The sequence below is a fragment of the Cibotium barometz genome, chromosome 51 (assembly GCF_041138505.1).
Source record: "Cibotium barometz isolate CiBa-2024 chromosome 51, ASM4113850v1, whole genome shotgun sequence".
NCBI lineage: Eukaryota > Viridiplantae > Streptophyta > Polypodiopsida > Cyatheales > Cibotiaceae > Cibotium > Cibotium barometz.
This window is the reverse complement of record NC_141096.1, coordinates 45,483,811-45,507,232: the sequence shown is the minus strand read 5'-3', so window position 1 is coordinate 45,507,232 and position 23,422 is coordinate 45,483,811. Positions and strand designations below refer to the sequence as shown.

The 23,422-nt window shown below is 47.1% G+C and overlaps 1 protein-coding gene across 8 annotated transcripts in view; it reads right to left on the bottom strand.

Moving 5' to 3' along the window:
* TOP3A (topoisomerase 3alpha) overlaps positions 1 to 23,422 on the bottom strand; it is a 192,042-nt gene that overhangs the window by 40,140 nt on the left and 128,480 nt on the right. For all 8 annotated transcript variants that reach the window (XR_015264278.1, XM_086788003.1, XM_086788005.1 and 5 more), the window contains one exon: positions 17,159 to 17,255. Coding sequence is in view for 7 of the 8 variants with exons in the window: in XM_086788003.1 (XP_086644129.1) it covers positions 17,159 to 17,255 (97 nt within the window). In the remaining variant the exon portion in view is untranslated. The remainder of the gene's footprint in view (positions 1 to 17,158; positions 17,256 to 23,422) is intronic.

Below are 23,422 nucleotides of genomic sequence, written 5' to 3'. Positions count from 1 at the left end.
TAGCATGTCATCAACGTATAAAACGATGACCAAAAAACAATCTTTACTCCTCTTTACATAGAGGGTACTCTTAGTTGGACTATTGCAAAAACCATTTGCAACCAAGTACACATTTATCTTCTGATACCATGCTATGGGAGCCTGCTTAAGCCTGCATACTTTAGACTCCTGTTCTCAACCAAACCACAAGGTTGAGATACATAAAACTCCTCATACAAATTACCATTCAAGAAGGTAGTCTTGATACCCAACTAATGTACATTCCAACCATGATGCACTACCAATGCTATAATACACATGATTGTAGTCATACGAGACATGGATGCAAACGTCTCATCATAATCTATACCCTTCTCTGTTGAAACAATACACCAAAATATCATATCGTGACATTGGGGATAATGGCATAAGGTCCAAAGGTCTATTAGCCTTAGAACAATTAGTAGACTAGGGTCAAAAGACATCAAAGGGGGAATATTCTAGGCACCTAGCTCTAGTGAGGAGGATCCAAATCTAGGCATTAGGTGCTCTCTTCAAGACTTTATTAGGGTTTTGTTTAGAGGTTAATTATACCCTAATCTCTTGTACTCCAGCCTATATAAGAGACTCTCAATAAATGCATGATGAGTACATCTCCATTATCCCATTTCTTGTGTCATTATGCCGCCTATTTATCATGCCTTTTTCTGGGAGTTGTATGATGTATCAAGCCACTAGTTCCTCTTTGGCCACATGTAATAGCTAGTTGTTTTTCAGTTTATGCTTTTCATTTTCTACTCGGGACATTTAGTTTCCTTGAGTTTTGGATGTATTCGTACTTTAGTCTCATAGGCCACTTTGGCCTCTTGTAGACATTAATATATCTTTCTTCTTTCTCTCACATTTAGTTTGTTCAATGCTATTACAATGAAATCCATCATATTGCTCATACCTCCATAATTATAACATCCTCCTGAGCATAACCCTTTGCAACAAGCCTTGCCTTGTAGCGGTCAACGCTACCATCAGCGTTACACTTAAACTTATAAAATCGCTTCATATCAATGGCCTTTTTACCATAAGGCAAATTTGCTAAATAGCAAGTGTCATTTTTTAGGATTGAGTCATACTCATCCTGCATGGTCTGCATCCAATGATTATTTTCCTGTGCTTCCTCAAAGGAAATAGGTTCCCCTTCTTTGCATATACTTGCAAAGAAAACATGATCCACCAAAGAATAAGATGCATGACGAGAACGTGCATGCGTCCTACTAGGTAGGAAGTAGCTAATTTAATGTCTGCAGTAGCCATTTTGGCATATTCTTAGACGTCTATATGGCTGCCCTTTCCTCATTCACAACTGCCTCATCAATAAGATGATCAATTGGCTAACTTTCAGCAAGTATAGGTTGATTCGCAACACCTTTTTGAACATTCATTTACTCCACATATGGCTGCCCAGCATTCTACAAAGGTGGGAGTGTATCAAAAATGTCCAGTGAGCATACATTTTGTTGTTATGAAAGTCCAGTGAGCATACATTTTGTTGTTTTTTTCCTAAAAGCATGGGTTGAACTGAGTTCTCAACAAAGACATCTCTACTCACCAAAATCTGCTTTGTGGCCAGATGGTAAGAGTCTATACCCTTTGCTTTTTGAGTTGTATCCCACAAAAGTACATTTTATGCCTTATCATGCAACCTATTGCGTTGTTGCTTACGCATAAGTGCATAAATAAGACAACCAAAAACACGAAAATGAGCCACAGATGACTTTCTGCCATTCCAAGCTTCATAAGGGATCATTGTCCTGCAAGGACTTAGTGGAACATCTGTTTAGCACATAAGTGACACACATAACTCTCTCTAACCAAAAAACATGAGGCAAATCCTAGTCTTTAACTATGCAACGTGCCATCTCCATAAGAGATATATTCTTTCTCTTAGTCACATCATTTTGCTGAGGTGTATAAGGTACTATGCGTTGATGTTTTATGCCACTTTCATTCATATATATATGAAACTCCTTTGACATATAACTCACCCTCTCAATCTGTAAGATGGGTGTCAACTTTATATGCAGACACATTTTCAGCCATAGAAACAAAGTATCTAAAGCATTTAAAAACCTCTAACTTTACCTTCAACAAATACACTCAGGTGTGCGTAGATTAGTCATCAATATAAGTCACAAAGAAGAGATAACTCCCAATCAATAGTGTCCTCATGTGAGCACATAATTAAGCTGGAATTTTAGGACAGCCCTAAGTAATCCATCTTTCGGAATTGATACCCGTTGCATCTTGCCCTAAATGCAACCCTCACATACATGTTTGTCAGGGGCCTCAAACTTTGGCAACTCTGACACCATCCCTTGCCTTGTAAGACATAACAAACTGCCGAAATTCAAGTAACCAAAGCGGGCATGACATAGCTCCGCATCACTCATAGCATGTGTGGCATTAACTAAAACAAGCATGATGTGCCAATCTCTCATACCTGTCCAAACTGTAAAGCCCATCGCTTAGAGTACCGGATGTCACCATTTTGTCCCTTCACCAGTCTTGATCAGTGTTTTCGGGGCAAGCCCACACACTGAACAGAACCAAGGTGAGAACGGGGATTTGCCACAGAAGAAAGCTGAAGCATTCATCACTGCCAAAGTTTGGCCTATAAAATGGTTCAACAGCATGAGCAACATGGGATTTTAATCATTAAAGTGACCTTATAAGGTTTATAAGTCAGTGTGTTCACACATCATTAAAGCTGGCTAGACATATTATTCTTATTGGGCCATGTATAAGTGACAAAAGGAGGCGCCTAGCTAAAAATTGGAAAAGAACTTTAGGAAAAGCATAAAAGCAGTTATTTTGGGCAGCCAAGCCACTTTTGGCAAAAAGGAAAAGAGCAAGCCAAAATAAGAGCTGGTCGACTCTATTAAAAGGAAAGCAGGGCCATTTTCACAGACACCCCCTCACATCTCCTCGCCGGCAACAGTTCTCTCTATCTCCTCTTCTGCGTTGGTCGTACAACACAATTCTCTCATCTTCCACTACTGACCGCAAAGCCTTCGATACCGTACCACGTGCCAGGCTTATGCACAGATTGCATGACATTGAGGTACCCGAGGATATGCAGTGGGGGATATATGCTTTGTATGAGTCTGTGATTGACAGGCAGAGTCCGAGCTCCAGGCGGACTATTTGATAGGGTGACCAACACGATAGCGGTGAAGCAGGGATGCCCGCTATCGCCCACCCTCTTTGGACTGTACATTGATGCGGTCTCTGATTATGTAGATAGATTGGGAGGCCCAGGGGCATGCCTGGCAGGGGTGTTGATACCCATCTTGTTATATGCTGATGATATTGTTCTAATCTCAGACTCTCTGGAGGGATTAGAGAGACACCTGGATGCATTACAGGCTTTCTGTGCGGATAGAGATCTGACAGTGAACCTTGGGAAAACCAAGGTTATGGTGTTTAACACCACACAGGCATGGGTGACGAGATCAGAGCCTCAGTTCACTTTCCGAGGGGAGCCGGTAGAGTACGTCAGGTCATATGTCTACTTGGGAGTTACTTTCACAGGACTGCGTTTCTCCCTGAAGGAGGCAGCAGCAGCTAGATTAGCTCGAGGGCATGCAACCTTGGGGGCACTTGAGAGGCAATCTGCACACATACAGTTTCAGGAGCCACGCACCAAATTGTGGCTATTTGATACGCTTGTCACACCAACCCTTCTGTACGCAGATCCAATTTTGGGGACCCAGTATACATCACAAATCTCAGAGAGGGACAGATGAGGGATGGAGGCAAATGGAGAGACCACTGATTATGATGATTGCTCGCATGATTCGAAGCAAATCATCAGTACCACATGAGATTGTTCGGGCTGAGCTGGGTGCCCCACCAGTAGTAACCGAGGCCCTATTCTAGGTAGTTACCTTTTTACAGCGGCTATGGGAGCTCCCTCAGCAAAGGTACTCCCGATTGGCATTAACCTCATCCATACAGTTGGCAGAGGATGGAGATACTCATTGTTGGTACGCTCAGATGAGATCATGGTTTGACCTACATGGTTTGCGGATAGAGGCACTACCACCCTTTCAATACAGTGTGGATTGTCCATTTTTGGATCTCACCCGCTCAGAGCAAAACCGTGTGATCAAGATGGATATCATCCGAGTGGACACAGACAGGACATGGATTAGCCCCCTTGAGCCCTTGGACACGAAAATGGCTCATTACAAGAGCTATTTTCTACACACCTCACCGGATGATTTTATCACCCGCCCCGCGTACATGGATGTACACCTATCACATGGGATACGTTGTGCCATTGGACGGATCCGGACCTCATCACACAAGCTACGGATTGAGACAGGGCGATATGTGCATCAGATCGTGGATGATTGCATTTGTCAGCTATGCTACCAGGAGGTAGAGACAGAGGAACACTACATTTGCCGATGTACAGTCTATTATGAGATCCGAGGGAGATATCACTGCCTCTTCCGAGAGGGTTTTGGGCCATTACGCAGGGTCATGGAGTTTGAGGATCAGAGATGCTTGGGATTGTTTCTACTCGAGCTCAGGAGACACAGAGAGACCCTCTTGGCAAACAGGAGGCCGAGCCATGACGTACCTAGACAGAGGACCCTGACAGATTTCTTCGGCACCAGGACCAACAACCCAGCCCACACACCTCCTGATGCCTCCTCCATTGGGCCATCAGGGCACCGACCACGCTCCCAGGGAGTCACCACGGATAGAGCAGTTATCTTATGTCGTGCTCGTTGGCCACGCCCACCAGGATCCCGACCACGGCATCCTCACATGGCCAGATCAGAGCCAGTATTGCTCGGCATTGGAGGCGCCTACCTCGCTTCTACGACGTCTCCATTCTAAACAGCCCCATGGCAGAGATACTTGATCTAAGGAGAGGGCAACACTTCAACTGATCAGCATACATGGATCTACCTGATATACATTTTCAGTATTTTCCAGTATTTTCTACTTAGTATCATCTCGGAGTCTTACAGTTCTGTTCTTATAACTGTAGGACAATCAGTTTATTGTACTTTTTAGTCTCATTTAGTTGTTCTCTTTGATGAGACACCAACTTCAGATGTACTCTCAGTTTTGGTCTCATAGGCCACTATGGCCTCTTAGAGACGTTAATACATCATTTCATTTCATTTCTCTCGGGGCTGGTCGGCTGCTACAGTTCACTTTTTCTTGCTGTGCGCTGGTCGTACAGGTGAGCTGCAGACTACGCTTCTATAGGCCAGTCGACAGAGATCTTTTCACCACCATCTTCTAGCCACTTGCTGTCCGCACAGAAACCGTACAGTTCAGCACCCACACAGCTTCAGTACCATCAGCCACGCGTGTGGGTTCTCAGCTACTGTTTTACTCACAGACCTGGCCATACAACAGGCGGTGTTTGGGCTGATTTTGTGACTGCTCTAGGAGAGATTTGGCCAATTTTTGGTGCTTTTTTTATTATTATGACTCTGGACCGAGATCTGGACCAAAGAATTGCTGATGCTTTGTGGAAAATCCGGTGCAAGTCTGCACCTGCACCTTGGTTTCTTGTAAAAGCTTCTATTTGAATAAAGAAGTTCCTGCGGGGGGCCGGTCGTTCTAGGTCAGTGCGATGTCTTTATATTATTGTGGTTCTTTTGCTATGTTTCAAAGCTCTATTTGTATATTTGAAGTGTCTGTTTATTGCTCCGGGTCCCCGATCCAGTAACACCGGATACCACAGCGATGTCTCCATCACTCTGGTCATGAATTGTACACTTGTCATGAACAAATCTGACCACTAGGCCTGCCCGACTAATGGCAGAGACTAACGCAAGTTCTTTTTAATGCCTGGCAAAAATAGGAATTCTGAGAGCATGATTGTCCAACCATTTGCAACACTGAGAACAACCTTACCAACTCCTTTTACTGGATACGAGGAGTTGTTTGCACATGTGACTATTCCTCCTTGAGGAGGAGACTCAATTGAGGAAAATAAATCACCAAAAAAAAATAATGTCCTTACTAGAACCACTATCAAAGTACCAGACACCCCGATATATCACTGACTTGCATACATCATGAGACAGAAGGATCATAATTGCAATGCACAATGAATGCCCAATCATCATGTGCATAGTTCCGTAACTCCTTTTCAGCACTTGTGCTAATGCATCAACCACACCCATGCCTGGCTCTTTCTTCTTCTCCGCCTCCAACCTTTTTCTACATCCTTGGCATAGCATGAAAATCCTTGCCAAGGCGATAAGCTTCCCCCCTTCAACATCACCTCCTTGCTCTTATCCATGGCACATAGACAAGCTTCATATACGATAGGAAGAGCCTACATAACATCTTAACCTTTTTTGGGAGGCCACAAGTGAGCAGAGAGCACACAACACTTCTCCTCCTTGACTTTGAGAAAGCCGATAAAAAGATGCACTAAGCTTTTTGGAGGGCATTATGTTGCAGATGGGAATCTAACCCTTAGGGTTCAGGGGTTTTTTTCCTATACTTATCTGTTCATCCCAAGTTCTCATTCATGGTGCACAAGGAGATCACTTCCACATCTCTTGATTACTACGTAAGGGTGGACTCCTAGCCTCCTTTCTCTTCCTCTTCATCGCAGAGGCAGTTGCGCAGGCGATAAGCACTTTCCTCAAGGCACAGGACACTGGGCTACAGATAATCAACCTCCCCATTCGCACCCAGATGCAAAGTTTGCTGATGACAAAGAGAGAGAGAGAGGGAGAGAAATGAAATGAAATGAAATGATATATTAACGTCTTCAAAAGGCCAAAATGACCTATGAGACCAAAAAGGTTACAACAATTGGTGGATTTGATACAATGTCTATGTAAGAAAAGCTAAAAACAACTAACTGAAACTGAAATAACTATGAGGAAAAGTACGGTACTAGGAGCTCCTAATGGATAACATCTGGGAGGAAAACTCCAGCAACAAAGGTAAGCATCATGCACATCACTATCCAAAGAAGTCTCTCGTCGGTCGATGGCGGATATCCTCAATGTCCTCCATGGTGAGTACTCTGACTGGACGTCTCCCATGCCGTGCTAGCATGGTCCTGATCCTCTGTTGTAGTCTCCGCCGGTGTCGAGATGGGCCTCTCATCTTGGGGCGCCTGGACCGCCCCAGCTCTATAGCCCGATCAATCAGTGTACCTCTAGTGCGGCTATACTCTGGGGCTAGCTGCAATGCCTGCTGGCCTGACTGCTCAATCTCTGGTCGAAAGAAGTCTGTAATTTGCCTCTGTAGGTGTCTCTCCCTCTCTGATCCCCTCCCTCTCAGGAGACCCTCTTTATGTCTACGCACCTCCAGCAAGTACAATCCGAGGCATCTCTGATCCTGGTATCTCATGACTCTAGAAAGTGGTCCGAGCCCTCTCTGAACAGGCAGTGAAAGCGACCTCGTATCTCATAATATACTGGACAGTGACATATGTAATGTAACTCTGTCTCTGGCTCCAGCTGGCACAGCTAACAAATCTTGGCCTCAGCTGGTACTCCTCTGAATCTGCCAGTCTCAATCTCTAGCTGGTGTGAGGATATGCGCATCTGACCAATAGCACACCGTACCCCATGAGAAAGATGAGTATCCATGTAGCTGGGTCTAATCACAAACCCATCCTCCATGAGCTGGAGAAGATGATCTCTATAGAAAGCTATAGAGAGAGAGATAGAGAGAAATGAGATTGTAATGCTTTTTCTTTTAACGTTAACTATAATAGATTCCCATTCAGTTGATGAAGTTGATTTCGATGATCTTGACACGTTTGAACTTCATCATTACTCAATTACCTAATTTGTCAATTATATAATTTGTGCAGGTTGCTTCACATAATTTTTTTCCAATCAAATGATAGATTATTACACAAACCTACCAGAGGCAAGGAAGATATAAACAAATCTTAGTTAGTTAAAATAAAACATGTCATGCATGTGTTGATGATTATTTCTTATGTCGAGGGAGCATCCAAAGGAAGCTGCTCTACTAGAGCTCGGCTGCATGGGTAGTGCTAGCTAACCAGGTCCTCTCATTGATCCAACATCGAGCCCTTCTAATGAAGCTCATTCTCCAAGGTCTCCATCCCAAGGAAGAACTATCGAAGGATTTCCTTCTTGCTCACATCATAGCCTGCACCCCTTCCCACAGAGGACAGTGGCAGCCTAGCATCAGGTGGATCTTCTCAACGCCTCCTCTCCTCCAGCTTGGCCCTGCTTTCGGAGACAAGTTTGCCACGAGCCTCTTCCAAGATTGGGAGGTCTTTCAACCCTCTCTTCCAAGAGCTGCCCTCATGCAAGGAGGAGTGTCACTTTGGCCACCTACGCTCTCACTTGCATCCCCTCTGCTCAGCACTTCTCACATAGCATGGGGCCACAACACTGGATTGGCGAGGTCCCTTAACCTCTCCACTTGATCCAAAGTGGATCGCCTTCTTCTCACGTCATGATGTCCTCTTGGCGGTGTCGGAAATTCCGAACACGGAATCACCTGCCTCTATAGCTGTCCATAAAACAGCCTTGGAAATACTAACACCAACAGGGGCACCACCAGCACACTGGCTGGAACACTACTCACACCATTCACCACACCACCCACACCAGAAAGACAACACAAAGCAAGGGCACCATAGACAAAATAATTTCCCAACAACACATACAGTCTTGTTCCCACGTGTAAACATACACAGCACCATCCACAAACAGTGCTAAAACCAAGGCTGTTTTCCACAACAAACTCTTTCACAAACCCACACAAGCCTGTCTCCTATCTTTTCCTGAGATACATCCCTGAGCCCGTGTACACGCAGCCAAACTTCCATGCATACAGCTGTAAACTCTCTTGCGCTACCAGCAACCCTGCCAGCTACAAAGCAAAACCAGGCGGCCCTCTCAAGCAATCACCGCTAGTAAAGCGGCTCTCTCCACACGTCGGCACCTCTACTGCAGCCAGAAGTGTACCTTTCTCTGTCTCCTTGCAGTCCCCAGCCTGTCGACGTCCCCCAGTCGCCAGCCAACACCCAAAACCCAACGCAACACCTTCCTCTCTAGCATCCAGCGGCGGTCTCTCTCCACGTTGCCAAGCTGCCATCCGAATAGTAGGCGGCCTAAAACCTGAAAGTCAACACTTCCATACACGTTGGTGTCTCGAAAATCCTAGAGGATGGCCACGACAGCATTACAAATGGTGGCCTTCATGCATTACACCCACGATGCCAAGAGGGCCCCTCTGCGATCCCTCGTGCTTCACCTTTAATTGCGGCGCCCACGACTTTCCAAAACAAATGCAAAAGCTGCCCTTGCCCTTTTGCCATCGTCAGCACACCCTTTAGAGCTGCCACCCTACTCTTCATTAGCTACACCATAATTTTCCAAAACATGGCCACTACCCATACACTGCCAACCTCAAAGACCTTCCATAAGTCTTCCACACATTGGAGACCAACTTTTCTCAAGGCCATACGCATTGCTGCAATTAAAAAAAACTTCAAATCTCAAGCACCTGCTCCCAAAAAAAAAACATGCATGTACTAGCTCACTGCAAAGCCATCCACTCTGTACATCTGCCAAGACATTCAGGGCAAAGTTTTTACATGCCATGCATCCCATATGTACACAAGCCCAAAACACCTTACGAAATTTTGCCTGACATACTTTGCCCAACCCCTAGCCTGCTGAATCATTTATGATTAGGAGAAAAAGCATACGACCACTTTTTTTTCCTCCGTCAATCCTTTGAGCATCACACAATGTAACCAAAACATCTCTATTCCATGTGTTCAAAGAAACATTGTCATCTTCCGAAGACGTAATTTGCCATCCCACATCCCACAACATCACATAAGAACTTCTGGAAACAAAGCTCTTGACATACATGGCATCCTGCCTCATCTCAATTCCAAAATCACTGATGTGGTCAACACTATTATTGAAGAACCAGTGAAGCAACTCCTGCTGAGGGTAATAACTGATGAAAGCTTCATCAAGAAAGACCTGCTGTGCTATAGTACTTTCTTGTCCATCAACATAAGAAACATCACCATCAAAGCCAACCACTACAGGCAAAACAAACTCCCCTTTAAAAGGCACCATTGCCAAAGCATCCACCTGAGTTCCTATATGCTCACCTTCATCAAGGCCAATAAGAAATTCATCTATCACAGCATCCATAATCTCATCCATAGCATCAACATCATTTATAGTCTTTTGGTGTTGCTCCTCCTTCATAGCGTCAATTCTGCTTGTGGCTTTCTTAACATTAATGCACATCTGATCATCCAACTCCAACTCGGGTTCATCATCCTGCAGACTTTCTATATCCCACTCATCCCACAAAGGTACATCATCCAAAGACTCAAAAGCATACTCTTTCACATCACATGCATACCTCTGCTCATGATTCACTTGTACTTCCTCGCATACTTCCTGTATGGCCTCTTCTTGTTGGGCAACCTCATCACTAAGCACTTCCTCATCAATAACCAGGGCAGCCATCTCTACATCCTCCTCACTGGATGAAGTGTCATCTGTTCCCTCACTAGTAATGGTGCTACTAGTCGTGTCATCAACACTCGAATCAGCTTCACTTTCCCTTTCATCATCAACAGGCTTCTGATTATCCATATTAAACTGCTTTTTATCCCCTCGCCTGTCATACAGAGTAATGACCCCTTTCCTCCAATCTTGAACAGCCTTCACCGCTCTCAGCCATGGTCTTCCCAAAATGATGGGGAATGCACCCATTCCTGCTGGCATAACATGACCGTCCACAAGCACCTTTACATCAAAAGCCTGCAGTTCTAACTCCTCGATCACACCTAAGCATTTGACCTTTTGGTGATTGGCCAACCGAATACGAAAACCAGACGCTTCAGTAACATTAAGACCAAGCCTCTCCACAGCTGCTAGTGTGATTACACAAATTTGTGCACCACCATCTATATATGCTTCTCCCAAATTCTTCCCTTTTGTACCATACATCCACCACAGGACATATATCAGGCAACTCCTCAACAGATAAAACAGTCACTATCCCTTTGGCAGGCTCCTTCTCTCTCGGATTCACAAGTCTTTTCCACTGACGCTTCAATTTGGGAGCTAATTCTATCAATTGCCCAAAAGTAATATTAGCTTTCCTTCCCGCCATGTCCTGCAAATTGTAGCTATTCTGCCCAACCCCTAGTGGAAAATCAGTCACTTGAAACTTCCTACGACACTTTTGCTTCCGCTTGACCTTTACATCCCCCCCTCCTTCTTTCACTTTACCTTTCTTCTTGCTAGGCCCTGCAGCATCCCTGCCTTCCCTTTCCTGTGGCGTCCGTTTCCCCAAAGGCATTACATCAGCTTCTGTCTCCTTCGTCTTCTCAAGGGTGACCACATCCACCACCTTAGTTTTACCTTTTTCCTCATTTATCAACCCACTGGTCCCTGCTTCACCTTTAATTTCAATTCCATAATCATTTGCCCTATTGGGAATCTGAAAGGGTAAGGGATACATATCACCCCCCATTCGCTGAGGCTTATCACAGTCAGGACTTATATGCCCCAATTCACCACAATTCCAACATGTAGGAATAAACCGTCTACCCCTGCCAAAACCACGGCCACTTTCATAGCTTGTTGTCTGACCTTCAACCCCTTCCTGATTATAACCTCTACCTCGGCCACGTCCACCACCTGTGTTCCCCATCATTTTCAAACTCAGATTCTTCATACAATCCACTATTTGCCTCATGTCCTGTTGAAGCCCTTCATCAGAAGCTGTAACAACTGTGGGTGCCACCTTTGTCCCCTGTGGTGTAACATTATTCACTTGAGCTTCTGTCGGTTGCACTCTTTCCAGCACAGTTCTCATCGGTACCGCTTCTACCCTTCTAATTTCAGGCCTCACTGCCACTGGAACCATCCCCAGCTGGTTCATCCGTTGCAACTTCCAATCCTTTGATTTGGCGATCTCCACCGCATCCTCATAAGATTTGGGCTTCTTTAATTCAACCTTCCAGCGAATACCTCCCTTCAATCCTGCAACAAAACGATCTTTCTTCATCATGTCCGGAGGTACTTGATCCTCTCCCAAAGCCCTGCACAAGGCCTCCCACAGCAAAGAGAATCTCTTCACATAATCATCAATTGGCTCCAATTCGCCCTGTATCAATCCCTGCACTTCATGCCAAACTCTATCTGGATCCTCAACCTTCTTGAACCTGTTCAAAAGTGCGGTCTTCAATCCATCCTCAGTCATTGAAATGCGTGGCTCAGCGTCCCTTAACGACTCTTCAAAAATTTTGAACCATGCCCTCGCATCTCCCTTCAAACATATATTCAGCAACCGCAATACCTGTGCTGGCTCATTGATGTGGTTGCTTATGCACGCAACCTCCATTCTTTCAAGAAAATCAGCTACATCTTCATTAGGACCACCAAAAAACTCTGGATACGACATCATTTTGATCTCCAAGTTTCACCTCAAATCCCAAGAAAAAAAAGAAAAACACCTTCCCTGAAACCTTCAACTCCTAGGGCATACACCCTTGTAAACGAAGAAAAATACCTGAGCTCTCCTCAGTAGGGGCACCAGAAAGCTGTCGGAAATTCCGGACACGGAATCACCTGCCTCTATAGCTGTCCATCCAACAGCCTTGGAAATACTAACACCAACGGGGGCACCACCAGCACACTGGCTGGAACACTACTCACACCATTCACCACACCACCCACACCAGAAAGACAGCACAAAGCAAGGGCACCATAGACAAAATAATTTCCCAACAACACATACAGTCTTGTTCCCACGTGTAAACATACACAGCACCATCCACAAACAGTGCTAAAACCAAGGCTGTTTTCCACAACAAACTCTATACTATTTTCACAGTCTCAAAGAGCCCTCGCTAAATTGCATAGGCTGTCACAAACTGTAAATACATGAACACCGCGTTCTGACCAGGTCCCTTGATTCTCAAGACAAGGAGTACCAAACAGCCTCGAGTTCACAAATCCACACAAGCCTGTCTCCTATCTTTTCTTGAGATACATCCCTGAGCCCCTGTACACGCAGCCAAACCTCCATGCATACAGCTGTAAACGCAGCCATTAAAAACAGCCCACAAGCTCGTCCTCCGAAACAGCCCGAAGCTTTCCCTGCAGTTGGCGCTAGCTTCTTTTTCACTCTGCTCTCTCCCTTAGCTTCATTACCCCCATTACCAGCCTCCTCTTCTCTACGTTCTCTGCCTGTGCCTCAGCTGAAGGCAACTCTCTTGCGCTACCAGCAACCCTACCAGCTACAAAGCAAAACTAGGCGGCCCTCTCAAGCAATCACCGCTAGCAAAGCGGCTCTCTCCACACGTCGGCACCTCTACTACAGCCAGAAGTGTACCTTTCTCTGTCTCCTTGCAGTCCCCAGCCTGTCCGACGCCCCCCAGTCGCCAGCAGCAGCTGAAGCCAGCCCACCAAAAACCTTACCCAAGGCTCCCTCTTCTCTTTGCTACCAGTCACCGCCGGTCTATCAGCAACAGCATCAAGGCGGCTCCCCAGCCAGTCGCCAGTCGCCTCTCTCCCTTTGCTAAAATGCTCCCCGTACCCAGCCTCCTCCTCTTGGTTCTCTGCCTGCGCCTCAACTGAAGGCAACTCTCTTGCACTACCAGCAAAACTGCCAGCTCTCAAAACAAAAAACCAGCACTCCCTCTATCATCCACTCTCCCTCTTCAAAGGCGGCCACGACCAACACCCATCTCCCTCTTTCTCTGCAAAGCAGCCACCTTGGACGTGTTCTCTCTGTCGCCAGCAGCCACCAGCAATTGTAGGCGACCAAGGCCAAAAGCAAGGCAATGCCTCCTCCTGCACTGTATCCAGCTGCGGTCTCCCCCTCGCGCTTGGAGAAGCTCCTCTCCGCGTTGCGCCACCCGCTCAGCCAGCTCCTCTGGCTCCCTTGCTCGCCCCGCTCTACTCCCTCCTTTTTTTTTCTACCACCACCGGCGACCCAAAAAACAGTCCGAGCCCCTCGACGTCCCCCAGTCGCCAGCAGCTGCAGCCAACCCACCAAAAACCTTACCCAAGGCTCCCTCTTCTCTTTGCTACCAGTCACCCCCGGTCTATCAGCAACAGCATCAATGCGGCTCCCCAGCCAGTCACCAGTCGCCAGTCGCCAGTCGCCTCTCTCCCTTTGCTAAAATGCTCCCCGTACCCAGCCTCCTCCTCTTGGTTCTCTGCCTGTGCCTCAACTGAAGGCAACTCTCTTGCACTACCAGCAAAACTGCCAGCTCTCAAAACAAAAAACCAGCACTCCCTCTATTATCCACTCTCCCTCTTCAAAGGCGGCCACGACCAACACCCATCTCCCTCTTTCTCTGCAGCAACCACCTTGGACGTGTTCTCTCTGTCGCCAGCAGCCACCAGCAATTGTAGGCGACTCAGGCCAAAAGCAAGGCAACGCCTCCTCCTGCACTGTATCCAGCCGCATCTCCCCCTCGCGCTTGGCGAAGCTCCTCTCCGCGTTGCGCCACCCGCTCAGCCAGCTCCTCTGGGTCCTTGCTAAATGCTCCGCGTACCCAGCCACTGCAGCAGCCTCCCTTGCTCGCCCGGCTCTACTCGCTCCTCTTTTTTTCCTCTACCACCGGCGACCCAAAAAACAGTCCGAGCCCCTCGACGTCCCCCAGTCGCCAGCAGCTGCAGCCAACCCACCAAAAACCTTACCCAAGGCTCCCTCTTCTCTTTGCTAGCAGTCACCGCCGGTCTATCAGCAACAGCATCAAGGCGGCTCCCCAGCCAGTCGCCAGTCGCCAGTCGCCTCTCTCCCTTTGCTAAAATGCTCCCCGTACCCAGCCGCTGCAGAGCAGCCTCCCTTGCTCGCCCCGCTCTACTCCCTCTTTTTTTCTTCAGCTACTACCGGCGACCCAAAAAACAGTCCGAGCCCCTCGACGTCCCCCACCTATCGCCAGCAGCTGCAGCCAACACCCAAAACCCAACGCAACACCTTCCTCTCTAGCATCCAGCGGCGGTCTCTCTCACGTTGCCAACCTGCCATCCGAATAGTAGGCGGCCTAAAACCTGAAAGTCAACACTTCCATACACGTTGGTGTCTCAAAAATCCTAGAGGATGGCCACGACAGCATTACAAATGGTGGCCTTCATGCATTACACCCACGATGCCAAGAGGGCCCCTCTGCGATCCCTCGTGCTTCACCTTTAATTGCGGCGCCCACGACTTTCCAAAACAAATGCAAAAGCTGCCCTTTTGCCATCGTCAGCACACCCTTTAGAGCTGCCACCCTACTCTTCATTACCTACACCATAATTTTCCAAAACATGGCCACTACCCATACACTGCCAACCTCAAAGACCTTCCACAAGTCTTCCACACATTGGAGACCAACTTTTCTCAAGGCCATACGCACTGCTGCAATAAAAAAAAACTTCAAATCTCAAGCACCTGCTCCCAAAAAAAAAACATGCATGTACTAGCTCACTGCAAAGCCATCCACTCTGTACATCTGCCAGGGCATTCAGGGCAAAGTTTTTTACATGCCATGCATCCCATATGTACACAAGCCCAAAACACCTTACAGAATTTTGCCTAACAGCGGTTTTCGCCATCCAGGAACTTCAAGGCAGGCCTACCCCGGACCTTGGTGGTTTTCACTTGGAGACTTTGGCTGGGTGCTACCTAGCTGCGCCATCCTTGACAACGACTGCCCTTCCCTATCACAGCTGGTTAGGGTCATAGGCTTCTACAAGCAACGATGGCACATCAATCCTTGTCCTCTCAAAATTACGGACAACCCTTCATGGCATCTGTAGCTTTGATAGAACCGTCAGTGGATCCTGACGAGTTGTCCCGAATGGAGACCGGAGTCTCTTGGCGTTCCTTTTTTCCATTACAGTCCGGCTGGGCCATTGCATACTACTCCATGAGCTTGTTGATGGCACTCCTGCAGCCTCCTCTTGGTGGCATTCACAGGGCATCTCTCCGGGTTTTCTTTTGGATTTCTGGTGCGCGGAGAATGTGGAAGAGCTTCTGGCCACAGAAGATGACCCTTTTCTTGTGGCTCCTAGCCCACCTCAGCCTCGCAGTCAGTATGGCCTTGCCCTCGAGCTCTCACACTTCAGGACTACAGCCATCTCAGTCTCAGCCGTACCAACATCCCCTGAGAGCCTCGAGACCCAGGTATGCCAGCATTGGGAGCTCATCATTAGCATCTCCGCCTGGCATACTTGGCGTGCCAAATGTCGCGGGACTATTGATGGTACTCACACCCCTTCGGCAAAGACTATCCAGCACATTTGGATGGACATCGTACACTCTCTTTGGGGCAGATGGAGCACCTTACTGGCGAGATGCAACTTTTCTCCACAAGTGGACCTGGGGCCCTTTCTCACTATGGGCCTGGAGCACGCATTATGGCATTTTACTGGCACCCAGTGTGGCTTATTATCCCACCCCACCCCTGCTGCTCCACTCCGCACCGACCCAATGCAGACTCCCTTTGAGAGCGGCCAGAGGGAGTCCCCCCTCTTTTATATATATATATATAACTCATTCAAGGGTTGTACATATCACTTGAGAGCTCGTTCGTAGTCTGCTTATGCGGATGTTCTTTTTTTCCATACTAACACATGATCTTTCTTCTAATAAAAACAGTAACGTTCAAACATGTAGTAGCTAACAATCATCCCAGATAGAAAATAACAGGCATCAAAATAACCCATTTTCATGGCACATAAAAATACTCTCTATAAAAGCCAGACCAATGGTAACACCCTAGCCTCCCAATGTGCAGACTCAAGGTTCAAACCCTGGAATATATTATACTAATTAAATTCTTTTTTTAATTCTTTATCAACAAGTCCAGCATGTATTTTCAGCCTACATAACCTTTCTGCATTATTCCTGAAATCACTTAATAAATTGTCAGGTTGGATCCTGCAAGCATACTTTTTCTTAACATGTTTTCCCGGCTGTTATTACACAAACCAAAACTTGCAAACACCAAATTAAAAGTAAATGTAGCTACATCATATAACTGCAAGGTACCAACTTCCAAGCCTTCCAAAATACCTTTTATACCAAGTCCTTTATCACATCATAATAAATTTCAGCAGCTACATCAAATCCTAACGAAAAAGTAGGATCTTACCGGCTTTCTTTTCAGTACCATCTTTGCCACTTGACAAGCAGGGCAAGCACGAACCACCTTAAAAACAAATTGCCGATCCCCAATCGATCTATTAGACCTGAAGATACCATAGATCATGCTTAGGTTGTCCAAGCCCTTCTGCGTTTACCCAATCGTTTGATGTTAATAATCCTTTTTAATTCAGAGTTTCTCATGCACACTAAAAGATGAATGTTTGCTAATGGTAAAAAACAGTAATGCACACAAATTGTACAAGAGAAGCACTACCACCTAGACATAGCTATGAAAACCTCACATTGGCAGATCAGATCATTAAAAAAGCAACTGTCAGGGGCAGGATGAAGGCCTTTTTGTGAAAACAAAATAACTCTCTGAAGTAAAAAAGTTAGTGCATGAAAGATATATGTTGTTCACTTGGTCTCAAACGTGAGCAGATCAGCACTCAGCAGCTCCCTGTGCGTGTAGCCCACTTTCCACCTTCATTGCCTGCCAAGCCTTGTCCACCTTCTTAGCCCGTCTTTCTCTTCCCACCCTTTCTCTGCCTGCTGTCTATTTACCTCTTGCGTGTTTCCCTCATCCCCGCCTGCTCTGCCCACCTTGGTGCCTGTTTTCCTAATGTCCAACTTCTCAGTCCCCTCTGCAGCCCGGTTCCCTCCTTCCACCCTTCCCAGCCCGCCTCCTCTGCCCAACCTGATGCCCATTTCCCTCGCTTTCGACTTCTCAGCCCCTTCTGCGGCCAGTTTACCTCCTTTCCTCCTTCTCAGCCCGCCTCCTCTGCCCAACCTACTGGGCATTTTTTCCCTCTTATAACCTTCTCAGCCCATTCTGCCTCCAGTCTTTGATTCAGTTGAACATATATCAACTGTGTTATTAGTCCACTTGCACTCAAATCCTAGGTGCCACACCTTTAAACTGGAGCCACCCAAGAAAAAGAAGTGCCCTAGGAATTATAAGAACCCTTTTGTGTTTGATATTCAGGATACTCTCCATACCAGTTGGTGTCTTACCCTCCTTTGATTCGCACTCCACTTTATTCTCCACAGTTTTTTTTTAAATCTATCTCCGCCGGCGCGGTGAGGAAAAACACCACCTAATCCATGGATATTCCATGAGACGATCTTCATAACGGAAGTGAACGACAGGTTCGACCAAACCCGGTGATCCACTGCAATGTCTCACCCCTCGCGGAGGGAGTACGTCTCAGCTGTGGGGACGTGAGGGTAGGAAAGTCCATCTCGAGAGAAGATCTAAGCAAGAGCATGGGTGGAAAATATCCCTCTCATTCATGGGAGAAGCCCTCTCTTCTACGGGAACAGGAAATGCGTTGAGAACTATATCCCATCTCCGAGGAGTCTGCATCTTGATTGGCAACATAGGGAGAGGGATTGGGATGTTCCACATGAAGGGCCTAGGGGAAAAGGGGGGGTTCTAGAGCATTTACCATCCCTAACCACCACCTAACGCAGAACAGGCCGCTAGGGTGGACAGGCCGAAGGGGGGAGGGAGGATGCAGGCACCAGCAAGGCACGTCCCCTCTGTAAACCGGCCTTCAAAAATCTGACGGGCGATGAAACAAACACTCGCACACAAAACACTTCATCACCCATGGGGACCTGGAAAAGGAAACAAACAGGGGGAGCTAGAGTGCTCGTGCAAATAGTACAAGGACACCGATTGGCCCCAAAACGCAATCGCGCCCCTTACGGTATTTCTTTACTTGATCAAAATTTGAGTACAAAGTATAACTTGTAGAATCCTTTACCAATAGGATCCCTCGAAGCTTTCACCCAGGACTTCCAAATAAGAACTCTCATTATTACAGCAAAGCATTCCATAGAGAAGGCACACCTGTACAACACCTCCCTGCTTGAAAAGGTCTTCTCCATCTCTACCATGGATCCCACAAACCCTTTCCCAAACAGCAGTAGGGCTGTACCAAACCACATGTCCTTCCTATAGTCACATCTTGCATGTAACCTCGGGAAAACTAGAACTTGTTCACATGAATCCAAAGACATGCTTTCCACATGAAACCAAAGGCCTGTATCTGATAAACCATAGAATTGTATCCATAAACCATAGGCCTGTTTCCTCGATACCAAAGTCCTCTTTCTTCTTGAAAACCAATGTCATGTTTCCATGACAGATAAACCCACATATGCACCATCCAATCACAGTGCCAGAAACCTAGAGAGAGAAAGATAGAGGATGTGTCAAGCAATCCCTGAATACACATAAGTCCCAGACGAAGAGCAACACACATCTCTTCCCAGAACATCATCCTGTGCATCTTAACTTGATCCTCTGTATCCCAATCTCGTAAAACAAGGCCTGCAATCCATGATGAGAGAGAGAGCCATATCCACGCACTAGGGCCTGTAAACCACACACGGAGTCCAACAGATGCGCCACAAAAGCACGGACACCCATAGCACAGAGGCGGCCCAACAGCAGCCCATTCGTGCTTCTATGACAACCTGGATGCGACTTCTGCAAACCAACGTAGCCACACAATCCTGCCCATGTGGCAGCATGGCGTGCGGTTCTGGTGCCTTCCTAGCTGCAGTCGACATACGCAGCCCCTTTGGCACTCACAGCCCACCGGGCTGTTTCCATACGTGAAGCAGTCCTGCTGCTCGCAGCCCGCCTGACTGCCTCAGTACATGCAGCAGCCTGACGTCCACTTGGCTGCAGCCCATGTGCGCAGCAGCGCCTGGTCACCCATACAGCCGCCTCGTCGCTGGTTGTTTGCAGCCCGTACACACAGCATGTCTGGCGTCCTTTCGCTGGCTGCAACCTGCCTGGCACCCACAGCCATACGCAGTCTGCCTGGCTGTTACCCGTACGCACAGCCGCGCTTGCTTGTACCACATGACGACCACACGTCAACTCCACACGGCGACCTTGCCCCCCTTCAGCTCCGCCACCCTTCACTTTATAAAGAGGCGATGCGCTTTCTCAAAAACGCCAAAAGCGATTAGCAAAAACGCATGCCTTTTAAAATAATAATACTTTTAAACCTTCAAAGGTTATTAAACCTTATAAACTTAAAACTCCCTTTTTGTCCCCGTTGACACTTGGGCTGGCCACCATATATGGGTTTCCTTTTCATATCCAACTGATGCCTGTTCACACTGTCCATCCCGTGCCCGTGCCCACCTGCTTGTTGTCAAGAGGGAAAAACACAGGGTCGTAACACCCTCCGTCTCCAACCTCTTGCTTTCTAGGGCAATCCCTAGCTATGCAACCCTACAAGCGACAAAAGCAGCACTGATCCAGTTTCCCGGCAATCTCCATCCTATGCCTAAAGTGTGAACCATCCATCTTCTGAAGCATGATGTGGTCATCTGAAATGGATGGATTAGGAATAAGGACAAGGACTCTGTGCACCCATCAGCACTGGTTGTGACCATTGCTGAAGCAGACGAGAGTAGTCCTGGGAGAAAAGGGACCTCCAACACCTAGCCAAAAACAGCTCCCATGGAGTTCAGCAACTTACAATAGGCCCGCGGGAGGCACGGGAATCTGAGTGAGATAGAGTCCTCTGCCATTGGATTAAAGTCTGGATGATATTTGAAGGAAGAAAACTTCATTTAAGCCCTGGAGGAGAGGGAAGCAGGCAAGTGTCTGGCACGTGGCTTTCAGAGTGACGAAATCTACATGGAAGCTAGAAGCTGGAAATCCTCATCACGGAACATAAGGTAGTCACAGCCAGTCAGGGACGCGGTCATGCCAAGAGAGTCTAGTGCAGTCGACGACGAGAAGAAAATCCCATGATCCCACTTCTCATGAAGAAGACACGCTTTGCTTGCACTGATCTAGATGGTCTCTGTATACAAGCTGAAGTGGCCATTAGGGTACGAATAATATCTCACCAAATGGTACAAATGCACTAAGTATAATAAATCTGGGTTCCCTCAAACGCCTCAATACATCTAGTCTTCCATATCTGCCAGGTAGTGGTATCGAGCCTCCCCAGGAATGATGTGGCATGTGATCGACGAATATCCTGAAGTGTGCAGCTCTGGACCATCCCTCTGTGAATCATGCTGGAGGGTTCGGAGCTCGCCTTTGGAAAAATTAATTGTTCACCCAGCTGATGCGGGTGGTGAAGGATTGGCTTTCAGCAGGTCATAATGCTAATCAATATGGAAGGCCGATTTGAACAGAAGATCTCTCCGTACATTGAAGAAGGCAGAAGGATAGATGGGGGAGAGAGCGGTGGGTGGAATACTAAGGAGACAGAATGCTAAGGGGGGGAGCAGAGAGCTGGGCAAGCAGCAGCAAGCAAAACGGTGCAGCACAGGGAAGGCGGGGAGGGGGGGTGGGGGGGGTGGGCTCCGCACTGGGGAGAGCAGTTAAGGTAGGCGGGCAGGGGGGGGAGGGGGGCGCTGGGAAAGTGCAGCAGGAGCGGGGGCAAAGCGGGAGGGTAGGTGAGCAGTAGGGAAGCCCGAAGGAGGGAGGCTACTGAGAACCTCCTTGATTCATCACCGGAGGCTGCTGAGAACCCCATCAAAAGGTTTAGATGAGAACCCCCTTGATTGGTTCCATCGACAAAGGGGCAGTGCCTAAGACAACACTCAAACTAGTTTTCCAACAGATCACCCTCAGCTGGGCATGTCCATGTTTTTCATTATTACCCAGTTGGCTTCCCTGCATTAACTATGTTAAGAGATTTCACACTCCAGGATGAATGTTATGGAACCCCCTTGATTGGTTCCATCATCACTGACAAATGTCAGGACTACATAATCATAAAAGGATCCACAAGGGCATTAACAGGACATGTCTCAGTACTACCCAGTGAGTCTACTACCTCAAGGCCAAGCTGGTAGTTTCATTAAAAACCGTGTAGCAAAACTCCATAGGATAAGAGATCATGTAGTCTCAACCAAAGGGTCTCGCACAACCACCTCCTTATATTCCACTGCCATGTGAATACGTAGAAGATATTCTCAGGAAAATTGAGACAAGAAAAAATCCTTCCAAGGCTCAATGCTTTGTAAGAAACCTCTGACCACAAGTGTGCATAGCAACACTCTGGACTGAACATCCGGATCAATAATATTCAGTCCCCCTTCTCGTATGGGCTCAATAACTGTGAGCCAAGCTACCCTGGCACAAGTGTCTATGGTGCCATCCAAACCCGACTAAAGAAAATTGCAGATCAATCCCCGCAATTGACCAATGCACGCACTAGAGAAGCACCAATAAGAGGCAATAAACCAAGCCGAGGCAAGCAATACTTGATTAGCCACCAAAGCTCTCGAGGCTAAATCTAATCTCCTAGAGCTCCAATGAAGAAGCTTCTTCCGAATGCTCATAAGTACCGTAGCAAACTGCTATGCAGAAGAAATATCAACCCCAACCTCGCATCCCAAATATCTAGCAATGCATCCTCTACTAATCCAAGTAAAACCAAGCTCTGCACCCCAAGCCACTCTCGGTGTGTCAATAATCCAAAAACCAACAGATTTGTGTCAATTAATGACTGCCCCTGCTGCCAAACAAAACTCTTCGAGTGCTACTCGGAAGCAACATAAGCATATGTGTGAGGCCTCCAAGAACATGGATGTGTCATCAGCTAACTCAGAGTCAACCAGCTCCTCTTGACTACGAAGAGGCAACCTCAATCCAGAAATACCAGCAGTGGAGCGGAGGAAGATGCCCATGGCCTCTGCAACTATGATATATAATAATGGGGTTAAAGGGCAACCCTGCCGTACTGAGCGAGAAATCTAAAACCGCTCTCCTCTATCACCGCAAGCCAGCACACTACTGTGGGCATCACGATGCATGCATGAAACTCCCTTGATCCACCTCTGAGAGAAACACATATGGCTAAGAGTACCCTCAAGGAAGTCCCAATCCACTCTATCATAGGCCTTCTCAAAATCCAAGAGTAGAATGGTTAAGGGCAGATTGCTCGCTTTGGCCCATTCCACGGCCTCCCAAAATGAGAAAATAATATCAAAGATGCTCCTTCCGTGTAAGAATCCATTCTGAGTATCATGAATGACATCCTGCAAAATTGGCTGCAGTTCGATGCTCATTGCCTTAGCAAGAATCTTATATGCAGTCCCAAGTAAGGTGATAGGTCTCCATTGCCTTAGCAAGAATCTTATATGCAGTCCCAAGTAAGGTGATAGGTCTTCATTGGCCAATCAATGTCTTATCCCCACTCTTAGGGATAAGATAGATAAGCCCCTCAGTGAGAGAAGAAGGCATAGAACCTATGTCCCACATCTCTTGCACAGCCGATGT